Consider the following 23,094-nt stretch of genomic DNA (forward strand, 5'->3'; position numbering starts at 1 on the left):
AGGCAAATATTTCATTGGGGCTGGCTTACAGTTCAGAGGTTTAGTCCATTATCATCATGGCAGGAAGCATGGCAGGATGCAGGCAGACATGGTGCTGGAGGAGCCAAGAGTTCTAGATTATGATTCTAAGGCAGTCAGTAGAAGATTGTCTTTTGCACTGGGTAGAGCCTGAGCATTGGAGTCCTCAAAGCTCACCAACACAGTGACACACTTCTTCTAACAAGGCCACACCTCCTAATAGTGCTAATCCCTATGGCCAAGCATTCAAACACAACAGTCTTTGACAGCCAAACCTATTCAAACCAACACAGGTGTTGTTTCTTTATCTTTGATAATTTTGATGGTTTGTTTTCTTTTTAGTGAATACAGTCTTTTATAGGAGCTTTCCTGTGGTAGTAGGAGACTGAACAGATAGACACCTCTGTGTGTGTGTGTTTATATACCAATAGATATTCCAATGCATCATTGCTAGAGTACCGTTACCTGATGGGCAGGTGGGTAATCTCCCAAACTCTGCTCTGAGTTGTAGCCTGGTGCTCTGTTCCTGTTGATGCTTGCTTGCTTCTCAGTTAAAGGCCAGCAGGGGAGTTCAATTGCATAGAGTGTTTGTTTCCTATAGAATCTACTGAAAAGTCCCACAGTTCTTCTCTCCTATAATTCACATTTTTAATTTGGGACACAGTAGGAATCATTCTTCATTGTGACCGCTGTAAGACTCAAGACTCTGTTACAGTAGATCCTGTGTGTGTGCACGCATGCCCGTTGGTAGGTGCATATATATGCATGTAGAAACTAGACTTTGAGAATAGTAATCACATATTTTTTGAGGCAAGTTCTTACTGAATTTGGAACTCATTGATATGAACTCTGGGGATTCTCTTGACACTTAAGCCTAGAATTTTTTACCTCTACCTTTTTTTTTTTAAATATGGAAACTAGAGATTGAACACAGGTCCTCAAATTTGCATAGCAGACACCTTACCATTTGATTTGTCTTTCTGGCCCTGAGCTCATCAATTTTTTATTCTCATCAGAAATCCTCAATTTCTGGTCTGCTGAAAGTGTTCTTTCTTGTTTTCCAGCTATGTTAATTTCCTAACAGTAACAATAACAGCAATATTATCAATAACAACACCTTTAGGCAAAATATATGTAGATATGTTTGTACACTTTGCTATCTTTTTTAAGTCAAGATGATCTTTTGTACAAAAAGATAGTTATTTTATGTGCGCCTGAGGTGGTGTATGTGCACATGTCCACGCAGGACATGGTTAGAAAAGATGTTGAATCCCCATGGAACTGGAGTTATAGAACTGGAGTTAACTGGTTGTTAGTTGCAGTGAAGGTGCTCAGACGTGAACTTGGGCCCTCTTCAAGAACAGTAAGTATTCTAAACTGCTGAATGACCTTTTCAGCCCAAAGATCTTTTTGATGTTGGCTTTTATCTTTGAGCTTCCTTCCTAGAGCAGATTCTGTTTTGACAGTTTTAGATACTTATGAGCTTTTCTAGAAGCATGAGTTTCTTTGCAAATTTTAAGGAGAAATTAAACTTTTCAGTCTTACCTCACTATTAAGGATTATCACTTTTGGCCCAGCTTTTTCTTTTCTTTCCTGGCAGAGTGTGATGTTGAGTTACTTCTATGTTAAATATGCGAGGAAAGGAGGCATACTTACATTGGGAGAAGATTGTTTTGTTTGTTGTTTCATTTTTTTCCAGATAGGGTTTTTCTGTAACCCTGGCTGTCTTGGAACTCACTCTGCAGATCAGGTCTTGTACCACAGATCCTCTTGCCTCTGCCTCCTGAGTGCTGGGACTGAAGGTGTGTATTCCACACCAAGTGAAGATCCTGCTCTTAAAATATGTACCTTCTATACTTTTTTATTGTAAATTAACCTTGTATTATTTCTTGAATGGCTCTACTAAAGTGTAATATTAAAAGGAAATTTCTAGAAATAATTGTGCAGAAGGTGAAGATAAGCATTGAGAAGTGTGAGGAGTGGGTAAGAGAAACTCTAGTGCTAAAAAGTGAACACAGGCTCTGCTAATGTCAGACACAGGCTCTGCTCTACTATTCCTTTGGTCCCCAAAATGGGCTTTAGAAATTTCAACCTGGGCTCTTTTCCTAGCTTTCATGATTTTGGGCAAATTACATAAACATTTTAAGACTCAAATTTACATTATAAAATATGAAATTAACACTGTATGAGAGTTGTAAAGACTGAATTAGTACATGTAAAATACTTTAAGCACAAAGCTTGTGAGATTTTAATCTTCACCATTACTATTCTGTTTATGAGTTCCCAGCCTTTCGAAGCTAAGCAGAACTATTCACCAAGTTACTTATGGAGTTTTTTTTTTTTTTTTTTTTTTTTAAATAAATCTCTGGTGTTAGAGCTGCAGGAGGAGGTACTTACAGAAATGCCCATTTTGTGCTTAGAACAGAGCAAAGAAAACTACTAGCAGAGTACTTCCTCGAGGTTCAGGAGTAAGGCAGACCGTGTAAGGCAGATATTATCTGCTACTGGCCAGCTAAGGCATCAAAGACAGTCATGCTAAGAAATGTCAAGATAGTAGGCTGTTACTGAGTTCTGGTTTTAACTTTCATTTAAAAGTGTGGTCAGAATAAATCACTTCTCCTTGAAGAAATGAGACTGTTGATATAAATCGATGATGGTTAATTGGCTTCTGATTTTCTATAAACTGGCTCGTGCTTCAGTGTCATAATATACAGGTATTTTCTTATTCCCTGCAGTTGCTCCTGGTTTGATTTCCCTGTAAGTATCCTCCCCTTAACTCTCCCGTCTTCAGCTTTAAGATTCTCCAGTTCAATTTAGAAAATACAGCTTTGTTAAATGTTGAGCAGCAGATGCTAAAATGAAAGGTTATGATAGCAGAAATGGAAACAACATAGGTGTCCCTTTGAGATCGAATACATTCTTTATGATCTTAAGAGAAAGAAAATGGAGTTGAAACTTAAAAAACAAATCACGAGGCTTAAGTGTACATCTCTCAGATGAAATTTTTTAGACAAACTGCACTGCTTTGTTCTACAAGTTGTTTCTGGAAAAGCAATCCTGAATATTCTGGATGTTTATTTGGAAAGTAATAGCCTCAGGGAGTTCTGTGAACTATTAATATATTACCCCTTATTAGTACTTGCTAAGGGTCTAAATGCTCTGTAGGGATGCTGCTGTGTTGGGAACTAAAAAGAGGGATTTCAGTCAAAGACCTAGCTATTCTCCTAGGGTGTTAGATTTTTGAAGAGTATAACTTGTTCTTGGGGGAAAAAAACAACCACTATAAAATTCAAAATTTACATGTGTTCTGTGGCACAGCTGTCTGAAGAATGTTTCACATACACGTTGAATGCTGTTGCAACATTGCTTGCAGAAGCAAATGGGAAAGACCCTAAGTCAGATAGCTGATGAAATTGTTTGTAGTCTGTCCGTTGAAGCTTCAGAAGGAATCCCTTTTCTTAACACACAGGACCTGCCTGGACTTTGGAAGTTTGAATTACATGAACATTGGAAACAGAGAAGAGAGTATTAGCTGGGCAATGACACACATCTTAAATCTTTGTACTTAGGAGGCATAGACAGGTAGGTTTCTGAGTTCAAGGCCAGCGTGGACTACCAGTGAGTCCCAGGAGAGCCAGGGCTACAAAGAGAAATCCTGTCTCGAAAAACAACACCCCCCCCCCAAAAAAAAAAAAAAAAAAAAACAGAGAGAGAGAGAGAGAGAGAGAGAGAGAGAGACTTACAGATACATATACACATCCATCCGTCCGTCCGTCCATATAAACAAACAATAGGGAGAATAGCTTTTGTAAAATCTAGTGGTGAAGTATATTATTCACAATACATTTTGATGAAAAGGCCCAGGGATGTGGCTCCGTGGTCCAACACTTGCCTCAGCTTTGTTGGGAGCCCTGAGAAAAACAACGATGAGAGGCAAAAGGGAAGAAATGATATAAACATTGAATTTTAGAGCTGCTTGGATTTGGAGAGGTTTCTTTTTTTTCTTTCTTTCTTTCTTTTTTTTTTTTTATTTGGTCTTTCAAGACAGGGCTTCCCTATTTGTAACCCTGGCTGTCCTGGAACTCACTCTGTAGACCAGCCTGGCCTTGAACTCACAGAGACCTACCTGCCTCTGCCTCCCAAGTGCTGGGATAAAGGTGTGTGCCACCATTGTCCAGTTAGAGAATTGGGTGTTTTATATATTCAACTGAAGAAAAGTGTGAACGCTTCAGTGTGTTCTACAGCTTGACCTTATCCAGCATTTTAACCTTGGAATTATTCTGAGAGTATTGGGAGGTCACCGAGTGGTTCTCAGAGGAGGAGTGATACCTACTTATTAGTGTTTTAAAAGAGATCCCTTAGCTCTTGAGTAAAGACAAAGGAGGAGGAAGATGTGCTCAGAGTTGAGAAATACCAATTTAACTTTAATTACATACTCAAGAAGAGACAACATTTAAATGAGAGTCAGTAGAGTACTACGACCACGTGAGTTGGTATTTGGGCTGTGGTAGACTTTCAGCTTACTTCAGGATCATTGGTAATGTACAGGTCGGATCAAGAGCACAGCCGTACCTCAGGGAAAGAGGGAAGGGATGTGGAGTTTAAACTTCAGAGAAGGGGTTGAAGACTGAAGAGCCATGGAACCTGTAATGTTTCACCGCCGTGTGTTCTCTTAAGGCCTCTGTTTTCATCTTCATATCTCCAAGTGGCTGAATGTGTTTTATTTGTTTGCTTTTGAGACGAGGTTTCTCTCTGCAGTCTTGACTCTTCTGGAACTCAGTGTGTAGACCAGCCTAACCTTGAACTCTCAGACATCTGCCTGCTTGTGCCTCCTGAGAGCTAAGTTGTGTACTGCTACACTCTGCTCCTAAGCTTTTAAAACTGTTTCTAAACCCATTTTTAGTTGGATCAACACACAAATTGCACAGATAAAGTCTGTGTGTTAGTGTGTTTTATAGGATGTTAGAATTGTTGCATGTACCATTTTTACCCTTTTAGGACTCTTAAGGTCATGTCTCGTTTACTCACACAGTCTAAGTGCTATTACACTCTGTTTAGAGAGTGACAGCAAAACTCTGTGTATTTTGAAAAGATATATTTATTTCCCCAAGTATTTTGAGTTTCTGTTTGAGTCTACAAATGTGGACTCATGGAGAACTGACTGTCTTACATATATGTTACATGCACTGCATTACATGTATATGTATACATACTGAAATTTGAGCACGTCAGTAATACTAACTACATGTTTACCCAGAATTCCTTCTGCATTAAGATTGATTGCAAATGCTTCCTATAATTGGGTAGAAAACCATTGAGCTTCTTTTCCCCTTGCTCTTAGATTTTTGTATTTTATTTATATAAAAGTGTGCCTTCATCCTATAAGAGAATACACTTCCGTGTATTAAAATGAAAAACAGGGTTGAATAAAAGGTAAAATTACTAATATTTATTATGGAAGTGCTTTTTTTGTTTCATAGATTACAGTCTGGTTTGTTTTCATTGATTACAGTTCCAGAGTGGTTGGTTTTTTTGTGGAGAGCTGGATTAGTTACAGCTGAAAGTTGTTTTTCTCCTCCTGAGTTCAATTAGAGAATATAGAGGAAGTTCATATGTGTTTTAGGTGTAGATAACATGGTCATTATACTAACCACATTACTTCCAGGTTTGTATAGTTTAGGTTTGGGGGCTGAAAGTGTAATTCCTGTTATTTAGATATTTAAGATGACTTATTCAGTAATAAAATAAAGTGTAGATTTTATTGATAGTATGTATTTAAGTAATCAAGTATTTGCTTCCCCTCTTTTTATTCACAGTGGTAGTCGCTCTTCTAAAACTTTTAAACCAAAGAAGAACATACCAGAGGGGTCTCACCAGTATGAACTCTTAAAACATGCAGAAGCCACACTGGGCAGTGGCAATCTGCGGATGGCTGTCATGCTTCCTGAGGGAGAGGATCTGAATGAGTGGGTGGCAGTTAACAGTAAGTTGTCCTTTTGTTTCTCAGAAGACTCTGAATTGGGACAGTTACCTTCTTAGATGAATGTTGGAGTGCAGTCTATTATTCTAGGATCTGTTTATCTTGATATCACAATATAGTGATGTCAGAATAGTCTGATCTCACAATATAGTGATGATGAAATAGCCTGCTATCACAATATAGTGATGACACAATCCAGCTTTAGTCTTCATATGACTAAATTTCTGATTATGAAATTTTATGAAATGTCAATAGAATTGTACTGTCACTATTTTTGAATTATGTTATAATAATGTGATTATTGTTTTGGACTCAGACACTTTTGTTATTAGAAATGAAATGTTTTGTCTTTTCATTATATTGGTGAGAGAGCCATCTTAACTATAAGGTGATTTTTGTGACATCTCAAAGATAATGAGAATAAATTTCTCGTTGATATGTACATTATTACAGGGTCTAACCCTGTAACTTGTAGCCCTGGCTGGCTTAGAATCACTATGTTGATTAGGATGGTCTTCAGTTTAGTGAGATTCATCTGCCTCCCAGTTGCTGGGATTAAATGGGTGTGCTAACAGGCACCGCCCTGCCTTGCCCTTCCTGTCCCCTGCTGTCCCCTGCTGTCCCCTTCTGTCTCTTCCTGTCTCCTGCTCCTTTCTCTTCCTCTTCCTTTTGGTACTTGTGCTTTTGTACCTTTGAGAGCTTATTCATTTATTTAGTTATTGTTTATACTTGTGTGTATGTGCACACACATACATGTTGATGTGCATGGGTACACATGCCACAGCAAATATGTGGAGGTCAGAGGACAGTTTTCTCCCTCTGCCATGCATGCGTCCTGGAGATCAAATTGAGGTTGTCAGGCTTGGTGGAATGCACTCTTGCCCACTGAGTTTTTGCATGTATATACTGCCATATTTGGCCAGCATGTATATACTGATTAAGAAGTATTAAGAATGGCTGTGTAGAACTCTATATTGTAGAACACAAAACATTGTCTTAAGTATAGAAGCAGATAATTACTTTCTGGCTCAGTTGCTGGACCTGAGTGTCTGTTGTCTAGGATAGCGCAGTCCTCTTCTGGCCTCCACATTGCACACACAGACATTTACAGTGTGTTTGCTATTCTTGGCTTTCTGTATTTTGAAGTAAGTTTTTAGCTGGAGGGTGGGGTGGCTTTGGAATGGCAACCCATTATCATTTAAATTTGTGGCTTTATTATTACCAACAATTTTTCCATAGAATTTTATGATTATCCATAAATTCCATAGAATTTTATGATTAGAATTTTATGATTAGAATTTTATGATTAATTTTATGATTATTTTATGTGAGGGGGCACTTTAAATTGTTACATTTTCTGTGTGTGTTGTTTTTTCTTACTTAGTTTTTTTGTATTATATATATATATATATATATAATACATATTATATATATATATCTAAATTTTTTTATGTGACTTGTCAATACTTTTTGTCTTCTTGCTCTCTAATACAAGCTCCTAATCAATTGAGACTTTGGTGTCAGCATTCCTGATTACACCTGCATTTGTAGGAAAAATACCTGGGATTCTGCTTAAATAGAGCCAAAATTACTTTTTTACTCTTTAAATGTACTTACGATGGACATTTGCTTTGCAGCTGTGGATTTTTTCAATCAAATCAACATGCTTTATGGAACCATCACAGACTTCTGTACAGAGGAGAGCTGTCCCGTGATGTCAGCTGGACCAAAGTAAGACACGGCTCATGACCAGTTTCTCTCATCACTGTTACCGGGCTCTTAGCTGAGAGGAGGGTATCTAGCCATGCACTTTCTAGGTTCTGGCAGTTGCCTTGGTGGCCTCCCTGTCACTGATCAGCTTGTTACAACGGTGCCTGCTTCCAGCTGCTTTCTGCCTTTCCTCTCCATCCACCTGAACTAGCTCTCTGGAAACTCCTTACCAGTTACTCTGTTCTTCTGCCTCATTTATCCTTGCACATTTTCCTTCTTTTTTGTTTCTTCTTTTTATCTTATGTTAATATTTTAAAATGTCTTACCTTTGTTACAGGCCCATGCTATACGTTTCTTTCCCTTTGGAGCTGCTTAGAATTCTTCAGTATAAATGTATTCTTTAAAATGATTGTTGTCAGTTTGTGTGTGGGTGTGTGTGGGTAAGTGCATGCTGAGTACAGGTGCCCACAGTGCCAGAGACATCTGATCTCCTGGAGCTGCTTGAAGTTGGAGCTTATTTCAGTTCCTCTGAAAGAGCTCAAAACACTCCAAACAGCCGAGGCATCTTTCCAGACCTAGTGCTTTCACTTTTTATGATGATTACATTTTTCATTGTGTTGTGCTTACACTGTGTGTGTGCACGTGTGCTTGGGATCAAATCTGGGACTTCAGGTGTGCCACTCCTTTATTCTTTAAATCTGTCTTAGTGCAAAGATAGCACTGACCACCTCCTTAGCAATCAATAAATATTGGTTGGGCCAATGCCCTTTTGAAGTTGGCTTTTTACCGTTGCTACTAATAAAGGCTACTGCTATTTATTTAGTGATATGTAAATATATATTTTACTTTATATTCTAACATTCACCAGAAGAATACTGACCCATATATCTTCGTGAACATAAGAAGTTTAGTTAGCTGATCAAAGAACTTGCTGCAGAGATATGGGAGTTGAGGAAAGGCATGTTACTCTCTTAGAAGGAGATAGCTCACACACTGGCCGTTCTCACTAGAAAGCAGAGAGCTGTGTTTGGTCTGCATTGCTTTCTTGCCCACAGAGAGGAGTTTTCCTACATCCCATGTCCCTGCTTCCTTTAGAGCTCTTCTGTTAGAGTTGTGTCTGGTGAGTTTCTCCTCTCTCTTTATTTTGGAGAACTGTCCTTTATGAAACTTATGTTGTTGCTTTTTGAGACAGTGTTTGTGTAGCCTGATCAGTCCTGGAACTCCCTGTGTAGACCAGATTGGCCTGGGACTCACAGAGATTTGCCTGCCTCTGCCTCCCGAGTGCTAGGATTAAGATGTTGTACTCCTGACTCTCTGTAAATCTTTAATCAAATTGTTCTTCCTTATCAAATTTGATTTAAATTAATTAGATATCACTTTGGCTAAATATTGTGTTTCAGACACATGATGTCTTAGTTTTATCAAATTTCTGTAACTTGTTATTTTAAAATTTCTTAGTGTAAAAAGGCGTTGGAGAAATGAAATTCCCTTTTATAACTTAATTCCCATTGGTATTGTTGGTTTTCATATGTTTTAAGTTTCATGTGAAAATGGATGATTTTAATTTTGCAATTACATGGTTAATTTGCATGGAGGAACAGAGTAGCTCTGCCTTCTTGAAAAAAGCAGATTCTTCTGTAGCACATTGCTTGCCCACTTGCTCCTCTCTCTTTTTTCCTTAAAAAAACAAAAAACAAAAAACAAAACCAATTGTTTGAAGACTACTTCTTTTTTATGTGGCCCAGGCCGGCGTTAGAGTAGAACACTCCTGAGTTTGCCTCCTGGGTTAGGATTATGCTGTGCCCACCATGCTCAGCTCTTTGTTGAGGGCACTGCAGTCTGTCATGGTTGGAAAGGCATGGCAGATGGATTGGCACAGAGCAGTGAGATCTGAGAGTGAGGCCTACTGAAGGATGGGTCAGAAGGAGAAGCAGCTCCACTGTAACCCTCAAGGCCAGTCCCCAGTAGTATACCAGCAACATTTGTAAAGGTTCTACACTCAAGCCCACACCTGAGCCTGTGCTGTGGCTCAAACTAAAACCCTAACATGGTCTTAATTATAAACATAGCAAAAGAAAAAAATAGGAATAGTAGGTTTAAGTGCTAGAGGTGTAAGCAGCATATAGTTGTTTCAGTTTTCAAAAAGTCTTAGGATACTGAATATTGAGATGATTTTTAAAGCTTCAGGACATTGAATATGAATCTTAGATTTACTGTGTTTGCTTTTGGTTGTTATATGTGGAAGTGAATGAACACCTGAAAATCAATAACAAGTTAAACATGACTGAAGAAGTTTTTTGATGTAGAGAGAAAATACAGATGCCTTTTGTTTCCTTTTTAAAAGTTTATTTTTAAATGAGCGTTGGTGCTTTGCCTTCATGTATGTCTGTGAGGGTATTGGATCCCCTGTGTGTTAGTCAGGAGTCATAGACAGTTGTGAGCTGCCATGTGTATGCTGACAATTGAACCTGAGTCCTCTGGAAGAACAGCCAGTGCTTTTAATTACTGAGCCATCTCTTCAGCCTACCTTCTTGTTTCTTAAAAATTCATTTATTTATTCATTATGTGTATGTGTGTGCACCATGTACATACAAGAGCCTTCAGAGGCCAGAAGGGGATAACAGATCCCATAGAGCTGGAGTTAGAGGTAGCTTCGAATTACCTTTCGGATACTGGAAACTGAACACTGGTCCTCTCTGTAAGAGCAGTAAGCATACTTAACTTTTGAGTCATCTCTCTGGCCCTAAGCTCATGTTTCTTAAATGAACAATAATAATAGTTGAGTCCTACTCTCAATAATTGTTAAGTCTTTGCTCTCAAGAGTATCAAAGATGAAGAAATAGGCTTAAATTGCACCAAGTATTTAAATTTTATAACAAGAGAAAACTCTTGACTGAGAAAGTGACTGACCACAGCAGGTGCCAGTAGGTGCTGGGGAGCATCTCCCTTTTGAAACTTGGTACTGGACTTGATGGTCGCTCCTTGTGACCATTAAAGGTTAGAAAAGAGCTGATTAAAAAAGTGAAACATCAGAAGAAGTGTTGGAAACTAAAAACCTAAGTAACAGTTCAGTTGATAGATTTCTATATTTTGGAGTTTCAGCTATGAACTTAGTTCTTTAGGGTTTGTTGATGCAAGTGTACACTGTACAGTTTGCAAGAAGAGTTTTATTATCTTAAAGTTAGGGTGTGCATGGGGAGGAGATGAGACATATAGGCAGACAGAATGAGAGAATGAGAATTGTTTAAGAAAATGATTTGAGGATTTTGCCTGAATACAGATCAAATAATTTGGTTTATATTTGTTAGATGTGGAAGTGAATGAACACCTGAGAACAGTAGGAACTTAACAAACATGACTGAAGGTTTATAGGTAGATCTTTCAAGGATAAATTGTTCACCTTAGACAGGCAGTTCATAGATATTTTTACTTACATGTTTAAGCATCTCTTCTACTAATCTTGGTTCTCAGAGTAGGGGAGTGCACTTAATTTTAGTGTTCCTTGTTCTTGACCTTGTGTTTCTCATGTGGTGGTTACATATTAAATGTTTATTAAATCAAAGGGTAATGTTAATATCCAAACCATGAACATTTTTGAATTGCCAGTTTCTTTTAAGGGTCTATTAAGGGTTCCTTAGCCAAATGTACTAAACTATTGCACCATTCTTATTTACATTAGTTTTACTTTGAATTTTCTGTCATTCTTTACATTTGACCCTAAATTTAAAGCCCCCAAGTAAGAAGAGTTGTGTTGCATTTTATGTAAGGAAGAAAAGCTCACAGTTCAGAGACAGGCATCACAGGACAGAAGTGAGTTCCCCCACTTCAGCAGTATAGTATTCTACCTGTATTAGAAAACTCAGGGGCTGCTCATGGTGGTGGCCTGTGCTTTAACCCCAGAGTTTAGGAGGCAGAGACAGGTGAATCTCAAGTTTCAAACCAGCCTGGTGTACATAGTGAGATAGGGAAAGAAAAGAGAAAGAAAGGAAAAGATAGAAAACCAGACAGGTGAGGAAAACATCTAAGTAGAAGATGAGTTTGATACGACCTTTTTAGGTTGGGTTGGGTAAATGCAAACCAGGCTACTGTTGATTGGAAATTTGTACTTACCTGGAAGAACAGATTGTTTAAAACATGTTAGTGTATACATTCATAATACACGTATACATATATTTATACCTCTCGTCTGATGTAATTTTTCTGTTGCAGATATGAGTATCACTGGGCAGATGGAACAAACATAAAAAAGCCCATCAAGTGCTCTGCACCGAAGTATATTGATTACCTGATGACTTGGGTTCAGGACCAGCTGGATGATGAGACATTATTTCCATCAAAAATTGGTAAAAATATTTTATGTAATTGAGATAAATCATGACGCATTTAATTTTATGTTTCTGCAGTTGTCCTCTCCCTTCCTGCCCTACTCATTTGAGGGTTTCCTGGGTCCGCATTGATGAGGTGGTTTCTAAAGAATATACAATTTGGTATTCCTTTCTTTTTAAGAATTTACTTATGACTATTGAGTGTGCATGTGGAGGTCAGAGTTCAACTTTGTGGAACCTGATCTCTTCACCTTTACATGCTTTCTGGGATTAAACACAGTTTAGTGGGCTCACCCAACAGGTGCTTTTACTTGCTAAACCATTGAAATGGGCTCAGATGTTTATTAAAATTAAAAAAAAAATTGTATACGTCTGTTACATAACATGATAATAAATAATATACATCTTGTTACAGTTAACCCATTTTGTTCTGTTAGGGAAGTAGCTATAATTACCCAACTAATAAAAAAATTCAATATGGTATATTATTAATTTAGACTTGATTATCCTATACGTTTTTTGCAGATGTGCAGTGTAGGTACATCTCTGACCTACACTATGTCATACCGACCTCTTCACCAAGTAACCGTGCTTTTAGTCTCTATACAGCTCATCTTCTTTTTTCACACAAAATGCAAGTAAGATCAAAGAATAGTCTTTTTGAGTGTGGTGTGCACTTAGGATAATATCCTCCCAAGGGCAAATTTCATTTTATTTTTGTTCTTTTGAGACAGAGTTTTGCTATGTATCTCATGCTGGTCTTGGATTCACTATCATCCTGCCTCAGTCTCCCAGGTGCTGAGATTAGGATATAAGTCACCATTCTGGGGCCAAAATCTCCTTAAGGCTAAGGGTGTGTTGTGTATGTCTGTGTGTGTCTGATATATGAAAAACACTTTAAACATAACTGAAGTGGTTAATACATTATTTATGTTCACACACATTTGTGTAGAGCTTAATGTTACCAAATCTAGTAACCTGGGCGTGAGTTTTAGCTTTGCTGCTTCTTAGGTGTTTATTTGTAAAGTGACAAACAGTATGTTAGAAGTACAATATGCCATAAAGAAGAGTCGTTCATATCTAAGCGGCACTCTGGAGTTTCATTCATTATGTGCTAGGAACTTTGCAAAGATTTTATGTGCATGTTGAATAGGGATTTGTACATATTCATCTTTCAGCCTCTTGCTACTTGATGACAAATCATGCTGCTTTGTGCGCTTCTCTTATTAATAGATGGCTGGTTATCTCTTTACTAGGTGTTCCATTCCCGAAGAATTTCATGTCAGTGGCAAAAACAATACTCAAACGGCTCTTCAGAGTTTATGCCCACATTTATCACCAGCATTTTGACCCTGTGATCCAGCTTCAGGAGGAAGCACATCTCAATACGTCTTTCAAGCACTTTATTTTTTTTGTTCAGGTAGGTTGACTCACGAAGCTTTTGTTGCTTCATGTTTATCTTTAGACTTCTTTGATGAGTAAATGAATATACACTGTCAGGACAGATTTCGCTATCTCTAATCTGCATCCTGTTTTGCACTTTCCATGATGGGCCTTTTGCTTTAACTTCATTAGTCTCCCAGCTCATGTTAGGCAAGTCTAAGCTTCTGAGATGCCTTGCGTTGCTTGGACTGCTTCAATTTCCAGGCCATAAGGGGATAAATAATAATATGAGTCAGATAGGATGGTACTTTCCTATAATCTTGGCACTTGGGAGGCTGAAGCATAAGGATTATGACTTCAGGGCTAGACCGCTATTAAGTTTCAGGCTATCCTGGGCCAGAAGATCCTGTCTCAGCAAACACAAAACAGATAGACAACAACCAAAACCAACAGAAGCAAGTAACAAACAAAAACCAATCAAAAAAAAAAAAAAAAAAAAAAAAGGAATCTGAATCTGAATCTGAACCCGACTAGTCGGGAGACACGTTGTGGACTTGGTCGCAAGTGTTTTAGCATTCCTTTTAAACCTCTACTTTAAAAAACCTCTTGGATCTTTATTATGGGACTCTTTTCTGGATATATGCTTTGAATATCACATCCTTTTCCCCCATTTCTTTTTAAAACCATATTCTAAGTGATTTTGAAGCCAAAAACTATCTGTCATGAGTAAGGAAAGAAAGGGTCACAGTGTGTTCTAGTGGTTCCTCAGAGTTTGAACTGACTTACTGGTTGACTTTGTCTTTGTTCAATCCTCAGAGAGCTGGCCTGAGAAATGTAGACTAAGAAGCCAGGCATAATGGCCCCTATGTACAATTCTCAGTTCTCCAGAGGCTGAGCAGGAGAATCAGGAGTTGAAGGCCAGCCTGGGTTACCCCTCAGTACCTTGTCTCAAACAAACAAGGAAAGAAAGAACTATATATTAGTATATTTTTATTTAATTCTCTAATTAGAGAAATAATAAGGGAAGGTGAAAGAGTTGGAAATAGATGAGCCAACTAGTTTTCTTTTGCTGTTTCTATAGAGATTAAAGCAAGTTTTACTTTGTTTTTGTGTGTGAGCATAAGTCTTTTAATGTTGTCTTTACTTTCCACTGAAGAAACATGTCCACTTTCATTAATACCTACTCCTTACACTAAAGGTACATTTCTTTTAAATTATCCGTGAAAATCACATTTCTTGGGGAGTTATGTGATAGTCTCCTCTGCAGATCTATAGCAACAAAACACATTTCACTCTAAGATTTGCATTAATATTTTAGTTAGCAGAAAATGATTGTCAAAGTTTAGGTTTTGTTGGGTCAGGAGAAAATATTCTTCCTTTAAAAGTGTTAGTTTTACTTTACTCTTAAGCTGTAAAGAATACATTTTACTATGTGCTAGCAAATATTGGGGGTCAATTTAGAGAATTTTGCCATTGCAATGTACTAGCAATACCCTTTTGATTAAGAAGACCATTGTTTGGACCTTTGGATTTAGAGAATCTTGCTCCGGTCCCATACAGTCTTGCTCTACAGGGCCAACAACGTACTTGCCCAGGTCCCTTTTTTTTGTATCTTATGTGCTTAGAATATATGTGATCCTAGAATTCCTTACCCACATGTTCTCAGATAAACATAATTGATGTTTATTCTTTGGAGACTAGGTCACATCTCTGTTAGGTATAACTTCAGACATAAGTAGCACCCAGATGATACCTGCTTGTTACAGGAGTGTGCACGTCTCCCATACATGCCAGGAATGTGCACGTCTCCCATACATGCCAGTAACTTACTTTACTCATTTGCATGAGGCCCCTTTGTACGTAGATGGAGCTTGGGGTTGGAAAAGCCAAAGGTTAACTGAGGGTCAGGAACTCAGAGCTGGCTGCCCTCCTGTGATCTACTTTCTAGTGTAGAATCCTGAGTTTTTTGAATTCTAAATCTGAGTCTGTTTTTCTGCTTAGTCTGGATATTTGTCAAGACAGGAAGACATGCTTTATTTAACTGTCACTTTAATGTGCAATATAAAAATGTAGTCATATAGTATGTATTCCCATATATTCTTGGCCCAGACTCCACCGATATGAGAGGTAGGCTTGTAGCATTAAGGCTCATGCGTCTCAGAAGTTCTGATTGTAGTGTTTGGCATATGATGGGTGCTACTCATGGATTACACTGGGAGTCGAGAAAGGTCCATCTTATAGAAGATTGGATGTATATGTGACCTTTATTTATTCATTTCTTAAAATTGTAGTTCAGGAGAAATCATTTAAAAGTTGTTTTAAAAGATACAGTACCTTGGTTATTGGCATAGTTTGAAGCATTAGCATTCTGATCTAAGTTTTCCGTGGTAAAATCTTTTTCTTTGCAGTGATATCAGATCTGTATCTGATTGACAGATTTCAGTGCTGTCCAGTGTATTCTTTTCAGCGGGAGCAACAGCTCCCACTTACTGATTGGCAGTGGGAGCTAATTATTTAGTATTCCAGGTATTACATGAAGTGATTAACAGCATTTACCACATTTAGTATCCAAAATAATTTTATGAGGTAGGGGGAATTTATCTTTAATATTACAGATATTCACTGTTATAGATATGTAAAAATAGAGTATCGAGGGAGTTTAAGTGATTTTCTTAGGGCAACGAATGATTTAAAAAGTGATGACTTCCTTCAGAAGCTAGTACCCAACAATGTTTATGGTAGTTTGCTTTGGCATTAGATGCAAATAATTTTTTGCTGTTTTTAGGAGTTCAACCTCATTGACAGACGAGAGCTGGCACCACTGCAAGAACTGATTGAAAAACTCACCTCAAAGGACAGATAAAAGGATGCCAAGCTGTGCAGACTCTTCTTCATATGGAGCTGTGTATAGTGTAGTTGGCTTTGTTATATTTCATTTTTATCTAGATTGTTTCTATTGTAGGTTTTGGGGCTTGCTTGGGTTCCCTTTTCTGAATATATAAAATCATATTCTGTTGCTAGAGGAAGCTGAAAACCATTCTTGACATTTGAAAAGGGCAAATTTTGTCTTAGTGGTATACAGTATTTTTTTTTCTATTTTATTTTTATTAATAACCTGGTTTTGGTTACTTGAGGAATTTTTATGATATTTTACGCTGGAAACAAATGCAAACTGACTGAAGTGCTGATGGACTGGGTACTGTGTTATGTAAACTGTGGCCTACTTTGAAGTCCCTAAAAAAGACTTACGTGTTTTTAAGTGCCTTGATAGGCTCACTTCTGAGGTGCAAAGCACAGATAGAGGACTGAACAGAGCTTGAAACAATATTAGAATTTCTATGTAGGGCACTCACTTGTGCATGTTATAAAGTAATCTGTTATAAAAGCCATAGTTTACTCAGATTGATGATCTCCAGCTTTTACTATGTTGAAAAAGACATCATTTGTAAAGGTGTGCATGTAGAACACAAATACAAAACAACAAATTATTTCTTAATTATTTTTGACATAATTTGTAAAGGTGTGCATGTAGAACATAAATGTAAAACAACAAAATTCTTAATTATTTTTGATATTGATCAATATATTCTGTTCAACAGCTGTTTAAAGTTCTACAAGCAGGTCTTTTTCCATCTCTTAATATCTGTGATATTGAAATTTGAGGATGTTGAAATGTAATAGATACTGCATTTCAGCTTCTTTCTACATGTAAGTGCACTCTAAGTGTAAAACTTCAGGTTATATATAGAATCGCCATCTTTAGAAAGGATGTTGAACTGTGAGGTTTCCTAGCAGTTGCCAAATGAGCCGTAAGTGCAGAATCCCTTTGTACTTCAAAGAGGAAAGGAAAAATGAGACCTGTCACGGCAGGCATTAGTTTGGGAAAATAGAGAGAGGATTAGTGAATTCTAGAAAGTCCTGTTTTAAAACCCTGGGATAGAATAGTATCTATTACTTACAGTCTGGGAGACTCTTTTAGAGATCAGCTTCCATGAGAAGTTAAACACAAGTAATTAGTTTTAGGTACAGACATTAAACATGGAATTTAACAACTATTTGGGGGAAATTAATCACTTTTTAGCATTTCCATTCAGTGAATGGAGCTGGTATTTGCCTGTCATTTTAAATGATACACTACCTTGATTATTGGTGCAGTTTGAAGTATCCTGACTTCTTATTTTTCCACTGTGAGAAATCTTTTTTCTTTGTAGTGATATCAAGTAATGAAAATGTTAGTTCAGTAGTTAATAAATTTTAAATATTAGTTGAGATGACATCCTGTTAAATTATTATTATCAATGACAGGTTCAGGGATCTGGGTTTTAGAATAATACTGAGGTTCTCCCTCTTTCAGTTTTGTTCTCAGTTTCTCAGTAACTCTTTCAGACTTTGAGTTTTAATTTTGTCAGTTTGGATAAATCCGCTTCTCTCAATTTTCTCTCTTTCTAGTTAGAGACATGTACTTCCAAACTTGTAAACTTGAAATTCTTGCTGTGAATTTGCATACAAACACTTAATGGAAAAGAATCTAAAATGAAATGAACAAGTGGACAGTGATACAATTGGATGCCCTTGCAATTATGATCACTAGGAACTGCCTTTTTCTCCACTTGATTTCTATAATGGCAATTACGTACAAAGTACCAATAACAAAAGGAACACAAGAGCTCGGAAAAGGTAGATAAGACTGGGCATTTATTAGTAATGCTTATTTATGAACTGACAGGTAGCTGATTTCTTTAAAATATTTTTTTTTAGTATCTAAATAGATAATATCAACCATTATGGGTTGGTTCAGAATTCTGATGTTTGATTCCTCTCTATACAGGAAAGGAAGCACATAATTACTCACTAAAATGGTCTTCTGAAATATATGACTTTCTGTCACCCCTGTAACAGGGTCCTCCATAGCAGTAGCATGTAGAGAGAGGATTAAGAGGTTGCTTCTGGTCCTTTAAGCCTTACGTATAGTACACTGTCAGAATGGAAACCAGTCCTAGAACCCGTGCTTGACAGTAGGATGTACCACTTCGTGTGGATAGCAGCAGTTTATGTGCATGGTGCCAGAATCTCAGATGCCACGCTTTCAAGTCAGCACTGAAGCTTTGCGAAATAAGGAGACGTGTGTGTCTATATGGTGAGAAAGAGTAGATGTTTTCCTGGGAAAAGGCCTGGCAATTGTACGTGGTGGTGGGTGGCTATAACTAAAGAAACACTAGGATACAAGAGAAAGTCAGTCTAATAAAAATTTGCTTTGAGAGTAAAATACCACCCCACCCCCTTTTGGTTTTTCAAGACAGGGTCTCTGTGTAGCTCTGGCTGTCCTGGAACTCACTCTGTAGACCTAGCTGCTATTGAACTCACAGAGATCCGCCTGCCTCTGCCTCCCAAGTGCTGGGATTACAGGCATGCACCACTACCGTCCAGCAAAATGACGTTTTTAAGTAAGGATCAAAGTCTGATTTTGCAGGAGAGCTTGCTTATAAATGTTTCTTCGGTTCTTCTCAGAACTGTTAATTTAGAAATAAATAATTATCCCTTTTTATTTCTTTCCTTAATTTTTGAGACTGGGTCTCACTGTGTAGCCCTGGCTTATAGACTAAGTCTCAAACTTAAAGAGATCTGCTTGGCTCTGTACCCTAAAGCTGGGATTAAAGGTATGCACCACAGTACGTGGCTACCCCACTTTTTATACAGTTATAACAGTGCGAGCTGGTTTTCCTTATTCTTTCAAAGCTCATCCCATACAATTGAATTATCATTACATTTGTTATTCACATTGCTTTGGTTAAATGTGGACATGATGAAGCAAGATTTAGGAATTATTTAGCTGTCAGAGTAGTGGTGGTGAAGAGAAATTGACCGAATGAAATGTTTGTCATTAGCAGTAGGTAGTACAGCTGGCCTTGTTCATTTGCTGACCTGGTTTTTCCATGTCCCATAGAAGCCATGCTATTAGACTGCCACAGACAGAAAGCACATGTGCGGTGGTGGCTATGGAGTGTTATCTACCTTAAAATGAAAGATTTTTAGATTGTTGCCTCTTTTTAACTCTGTTTTGCTAGTCTTTGTAAACTCCAAATGGTCAACATAAAGTTAAGCAGAGTATATTTTAACATGTATTTCAGACTGAGTTACTACCTGGATTATCAGGATAGTTGAAGCACTACAATCTGTTATCAGAAAATGGAAATATGGATATTTATATTTTGCATATTTCATCATTAGATTCCATTTTATATAATGAGCATTTTCCTTGCTTATGGGGAAAGAAGCAAAACAACAGATTTCTTTTATAGCTTTGTCTACATCCTCTCTGAGAGAGATTTTGATAACCACTGAAATGGTAGATTATGTAAGATACAAATACTAAGTTGTCACACTGCCTTTTAAGGTGAGCATGATGTACTGTAACACCCAGATGAGAGTTGACCTTCAAAGTAGTTCTCTTTGGAGCAGAGTATATTTCTGCTCTTTTGCAAAGTATGTTTCTGGAATTTTGTCCCATGTCATAGGTGCTTTGAGAATTGACTTAACGACTATGTAAAGAAAAGTCAACTTCTTCTTTTTAGTTGCACAAAAACAATTTTTGAAGTTTAATAGACCTACATTAACTACCAAACTACACTCACTAACTTGGCTATTTTCCGAGAACCAAGGCAGTGTAGAAAGCAAGAGTATATTTTATGCTCTAAATCTGCTGAGACGAGGGCACAGATACTGACTGCATCACAGAAATATAGGTTCCTGATGGTACTATTGGAAGGCAGAACCATTATTTACATGTGAAAACTTTTTTTAATTACTTTGTATTTATATAAAGTTTTAAAACCAAGGTCTTTCTCTAGAACTTGCTGTTTCTTCCCTTCTCCCGTCTCCCCTAGAACTTGTGGATTGTGTTTGGATAGTTTCGATTGAGAGGATAGTATGGGAAATGGATCCAGTACTTACAGCAGCAGTTTAAAGAGGCAAGGCCTTTGTGTGTCTCCATTGCTTTATAGGTTGTTTTGAACAAGTTTTTCTTTCAATTTGTCTTTAATGAAAGACTGGAGATTGATGTACAGGAAAATTAGAAATAATTTATTATTATGCCAAATTTTAGCCTATCATTAATACTGTTTAAAAATATTTAAGTATTCAGCACATGTCATTAAATTCTGATTGTCTTTTGAAAATATACTGGACCAGAAGTTTACTTGTAATTTGGAATGTGATTGCATACTAGGAAAACATCTTATTTTGAAACTTACTTGATATAATAAGGAACATCCAGTTACACACTCAGCTCAGTCCTTATGCACCGCTCCAAATGCACCTTACACCTTGTTCTTCTGCGGTGTTGTGTAGATGACCACTGCTGCTCCCAGTGATTGTATGTGAGCTGAGGAATGGTTAGAGCGCTGTTTCCATATTTAATAGGGAAGTTCAGTGTTAACAAATATGCAAAGAATTCTGAATGCAAGTGGTTTGAATTTTTAAGGCTTCCCTAGGTAGTAATAACTCCCTAAGTTATTCTATGAGCATTCATGTTGAAGGTATAGGACTGCTGTCTGTGACTCACAGTTGGATTTGTTTGTTTTGTATTGTGACAAAAGAGAAAAAATACAATGAGGTGGGCCACCTTTTATGTGTGGTACTAGCTCCTCCCCTTCCCTCCCTCCCTCCCTCCCTCCCTCCCTCCCTCCCTCCCTCCGTTTTTCTTTTACATGTCGTGCTACACAGTAGAAAACTTTGGGAGAAATTCTCAGACAGGCAGGAAGCGAAATCACTGGCCTTTAAGATTTGTGTTTTCCCACTCACATCTGTGTCGTGTGCACACATATACCCTGCTCACACGCACTCAAGGCTGAGTTTACAGTTCACCATTGGTAGAGATTCATACAGGTTTTCTTTTGTTTGGTTGACAGTTTCTTTATGTTACCACAGCTGCAGTTATTGGTGATATAATGTGATAATTTCTTAATATCTCTTTCATAATTATTCCTTTATGGAATTTCTTAATACTTTTGCACAAATTTGAGTTTTAGTTTTGATTTTGAAATAGTTAAAATAGGTTAGTGTATTTTCATTTGAGAACACTTTCCTCCCTTAAATTGTCCTGCAGAAATGGCTATTTTTTAGGGAAAATAGTTTTTTACAGCTACTAAACTGTATTTGTTATTTTTGTATATGCATAACCAGGGTGGTGAGATCACTAATATTTTACGAAATACCTTTGTTATATTTGATTTTTTTCCTATACATTTAAGTTATTACTTAAAATTATTGATAGAAATAATGTTGTAAAGACAACATATAAGGAATACTTAAAGTCAGAGTAGAAATCATTTCTGAAGACAAATCAGAAATGCTGCCAGTGCCAGGTAATGGAAGCAGAAGGCAGCATTCACATTGTGCAATTGCTTAAGATATGCACAGAGACAAGAGTCCGTTCTCACGGGGGACAGGTTCTCTAGTAAGGTAGTTAGATGGTACAAAATGGTCTAAAATAGGAAATGCAACGGAGGCGCCATATTGTAAATTGTGCCAAGATGATGCAAATTGTAGTTATTGATCAAAGCTGTTTCACTGTTGTTATTTTAAAGGAAATATTGAATGTCAGAAAATCTGTAATATGTTTTATTTGACAGATGTAAATAATGTATACAGTCTTATATGTGGCAGAATGGGAGGTATTTAATTTTAGGTTTTTTTTTTTTCTTTAGAAGAAAATGTTTGTAAGGAAAAAAACCCTAATAAATACTTTTGGTTAGCCATGAATCCTGACTTTGCATTACTGTTTATTTTTACTATAGGTATTTCTACAATTAAAACATTTCAAAGTGAATAAAGGTATATAGAACATATTGAGCATTTCAGAATGTGTTAGACAGCACTTTGAGTAATTCTTACAACACTCGTAGTTACCATTGATGGACCATACATACTAGAAAACCAAAGGTAAAGTCATTGGGTCTCAGACTTAAAGGTTCTTATATGCCTGCACTTTAAACCAATGTTTTCTTTAGTGTGTAGTATTGCAATGAGAGAAAAAAAGCGACAGCAAAATAATGTATTATTTATGGGCTTTCCAACTGAACTAAGAAATGATCTATTTTATCTTTACTATAAATCATTAATAATAATATTAGAATAATTCACCCTAAGATAAGGAAATGTATATTTTAGAGTATTATCAAGTTATTATTTGGAGGCTGTTATGTTACAGGAATCATGCTTAGATCTGAAGTTTGGAAATATTTTGATAGTGGCTATAGCCGATCAAGAATGGACCCCTGCCACACTATTCAGGGGGGTATTTATGTTTGTGCAGGTCCACCTGTGTTAATAGACACTGAGGCCTGAAGCCAGGCTCTGATATTTCATTAAACAGGCTCCTAAGAAACAGTACTGGAGCCTGACACACAGATACACACACACACACACAGAATTTTATGTGTATATGTGTGTGTCCGAGTGTACATGTATGAACCGTGTGCATGCAGGGGCCTGTGGAGGTCAGGAGAGGCATTGGGCCCCTTGGAACTGGAGTTCTAGATGACTGTGAGCTGTTCTATGGAAGCCGGCAGTTGATCCTGGGTCCTCTACAAGGGCAGCCAGTGCTTTTAATCCCCAGGCATCACTCCAGTCTCTTAATTGTAGTCATGAAGTAAGATAGAATAAAAGCAAGCCAGAGTA

General features: G+C 37.3%; 1 protein-coding gene across 2 annotated transcripts in view; it reads left to right on the top strand.

The window, feature by feature from the left end:
* The window catches only part of Mob1b (MOB kinase activator 1B), a 33,186-nt gene extending 11,010 nt beyond the window's left edge, over positions 1 to 22,176 (top strand). The window contains exons 1-6 of one of the 2 annotated variants that reach the window (XM_076938758.1): positions 3,488 to 3,600; positions 5,835 to 6,001; positions 7,636 to 7,729; positions 11,918 to 12,051; positions 13,290 to 13,453; positions 16,202 to 22,176. In XM_076938758.1, the coding sequence (XP_076794873.1) occupies positions 5,947 to 6,001; positions 7,636 to 7,729; positions 11,918 to 12,051; positions 13,290 to 13,453; positions 16,202 to 16,279 (525 nt within the window). In that variant the 5' untranslated portion in view covers positions 3,488 to 3,600; positions 5,835 to 5,946 and the 3' untranslated portion in view covers positions 16,280 to 22,176. Of the gene's footprint in view, positions 1 to 3,487; positions 3,601 to 5,834; positions 6,002 to 7,635; positions 7,730 to 11,917; positions 12,052 to 13,289; positions 13,454 to 16,201 lie in introns of those variants that run through there. The other variant, XM_034508579.2, reaches the window with a different exon arrangement.
* Positions 22,177 to 23,094: the final 918 nt, after the last annotated feature.

This window comes from Arvicanthis niloticus, chromosome 7 (genome assembly GCF_011762505.2).
Source record: "Arvicanthis niloticus isolate mArvNil1 chromosome 7, mArvNil1.pat.X, whole genome shotgun sequence".
Lineage (NCBI taxonomy): Eukaryota > Metazoa > Chordata > Mammalia > Rodentia > Muridae > Arvicanthis > Arvicanthis niloticus.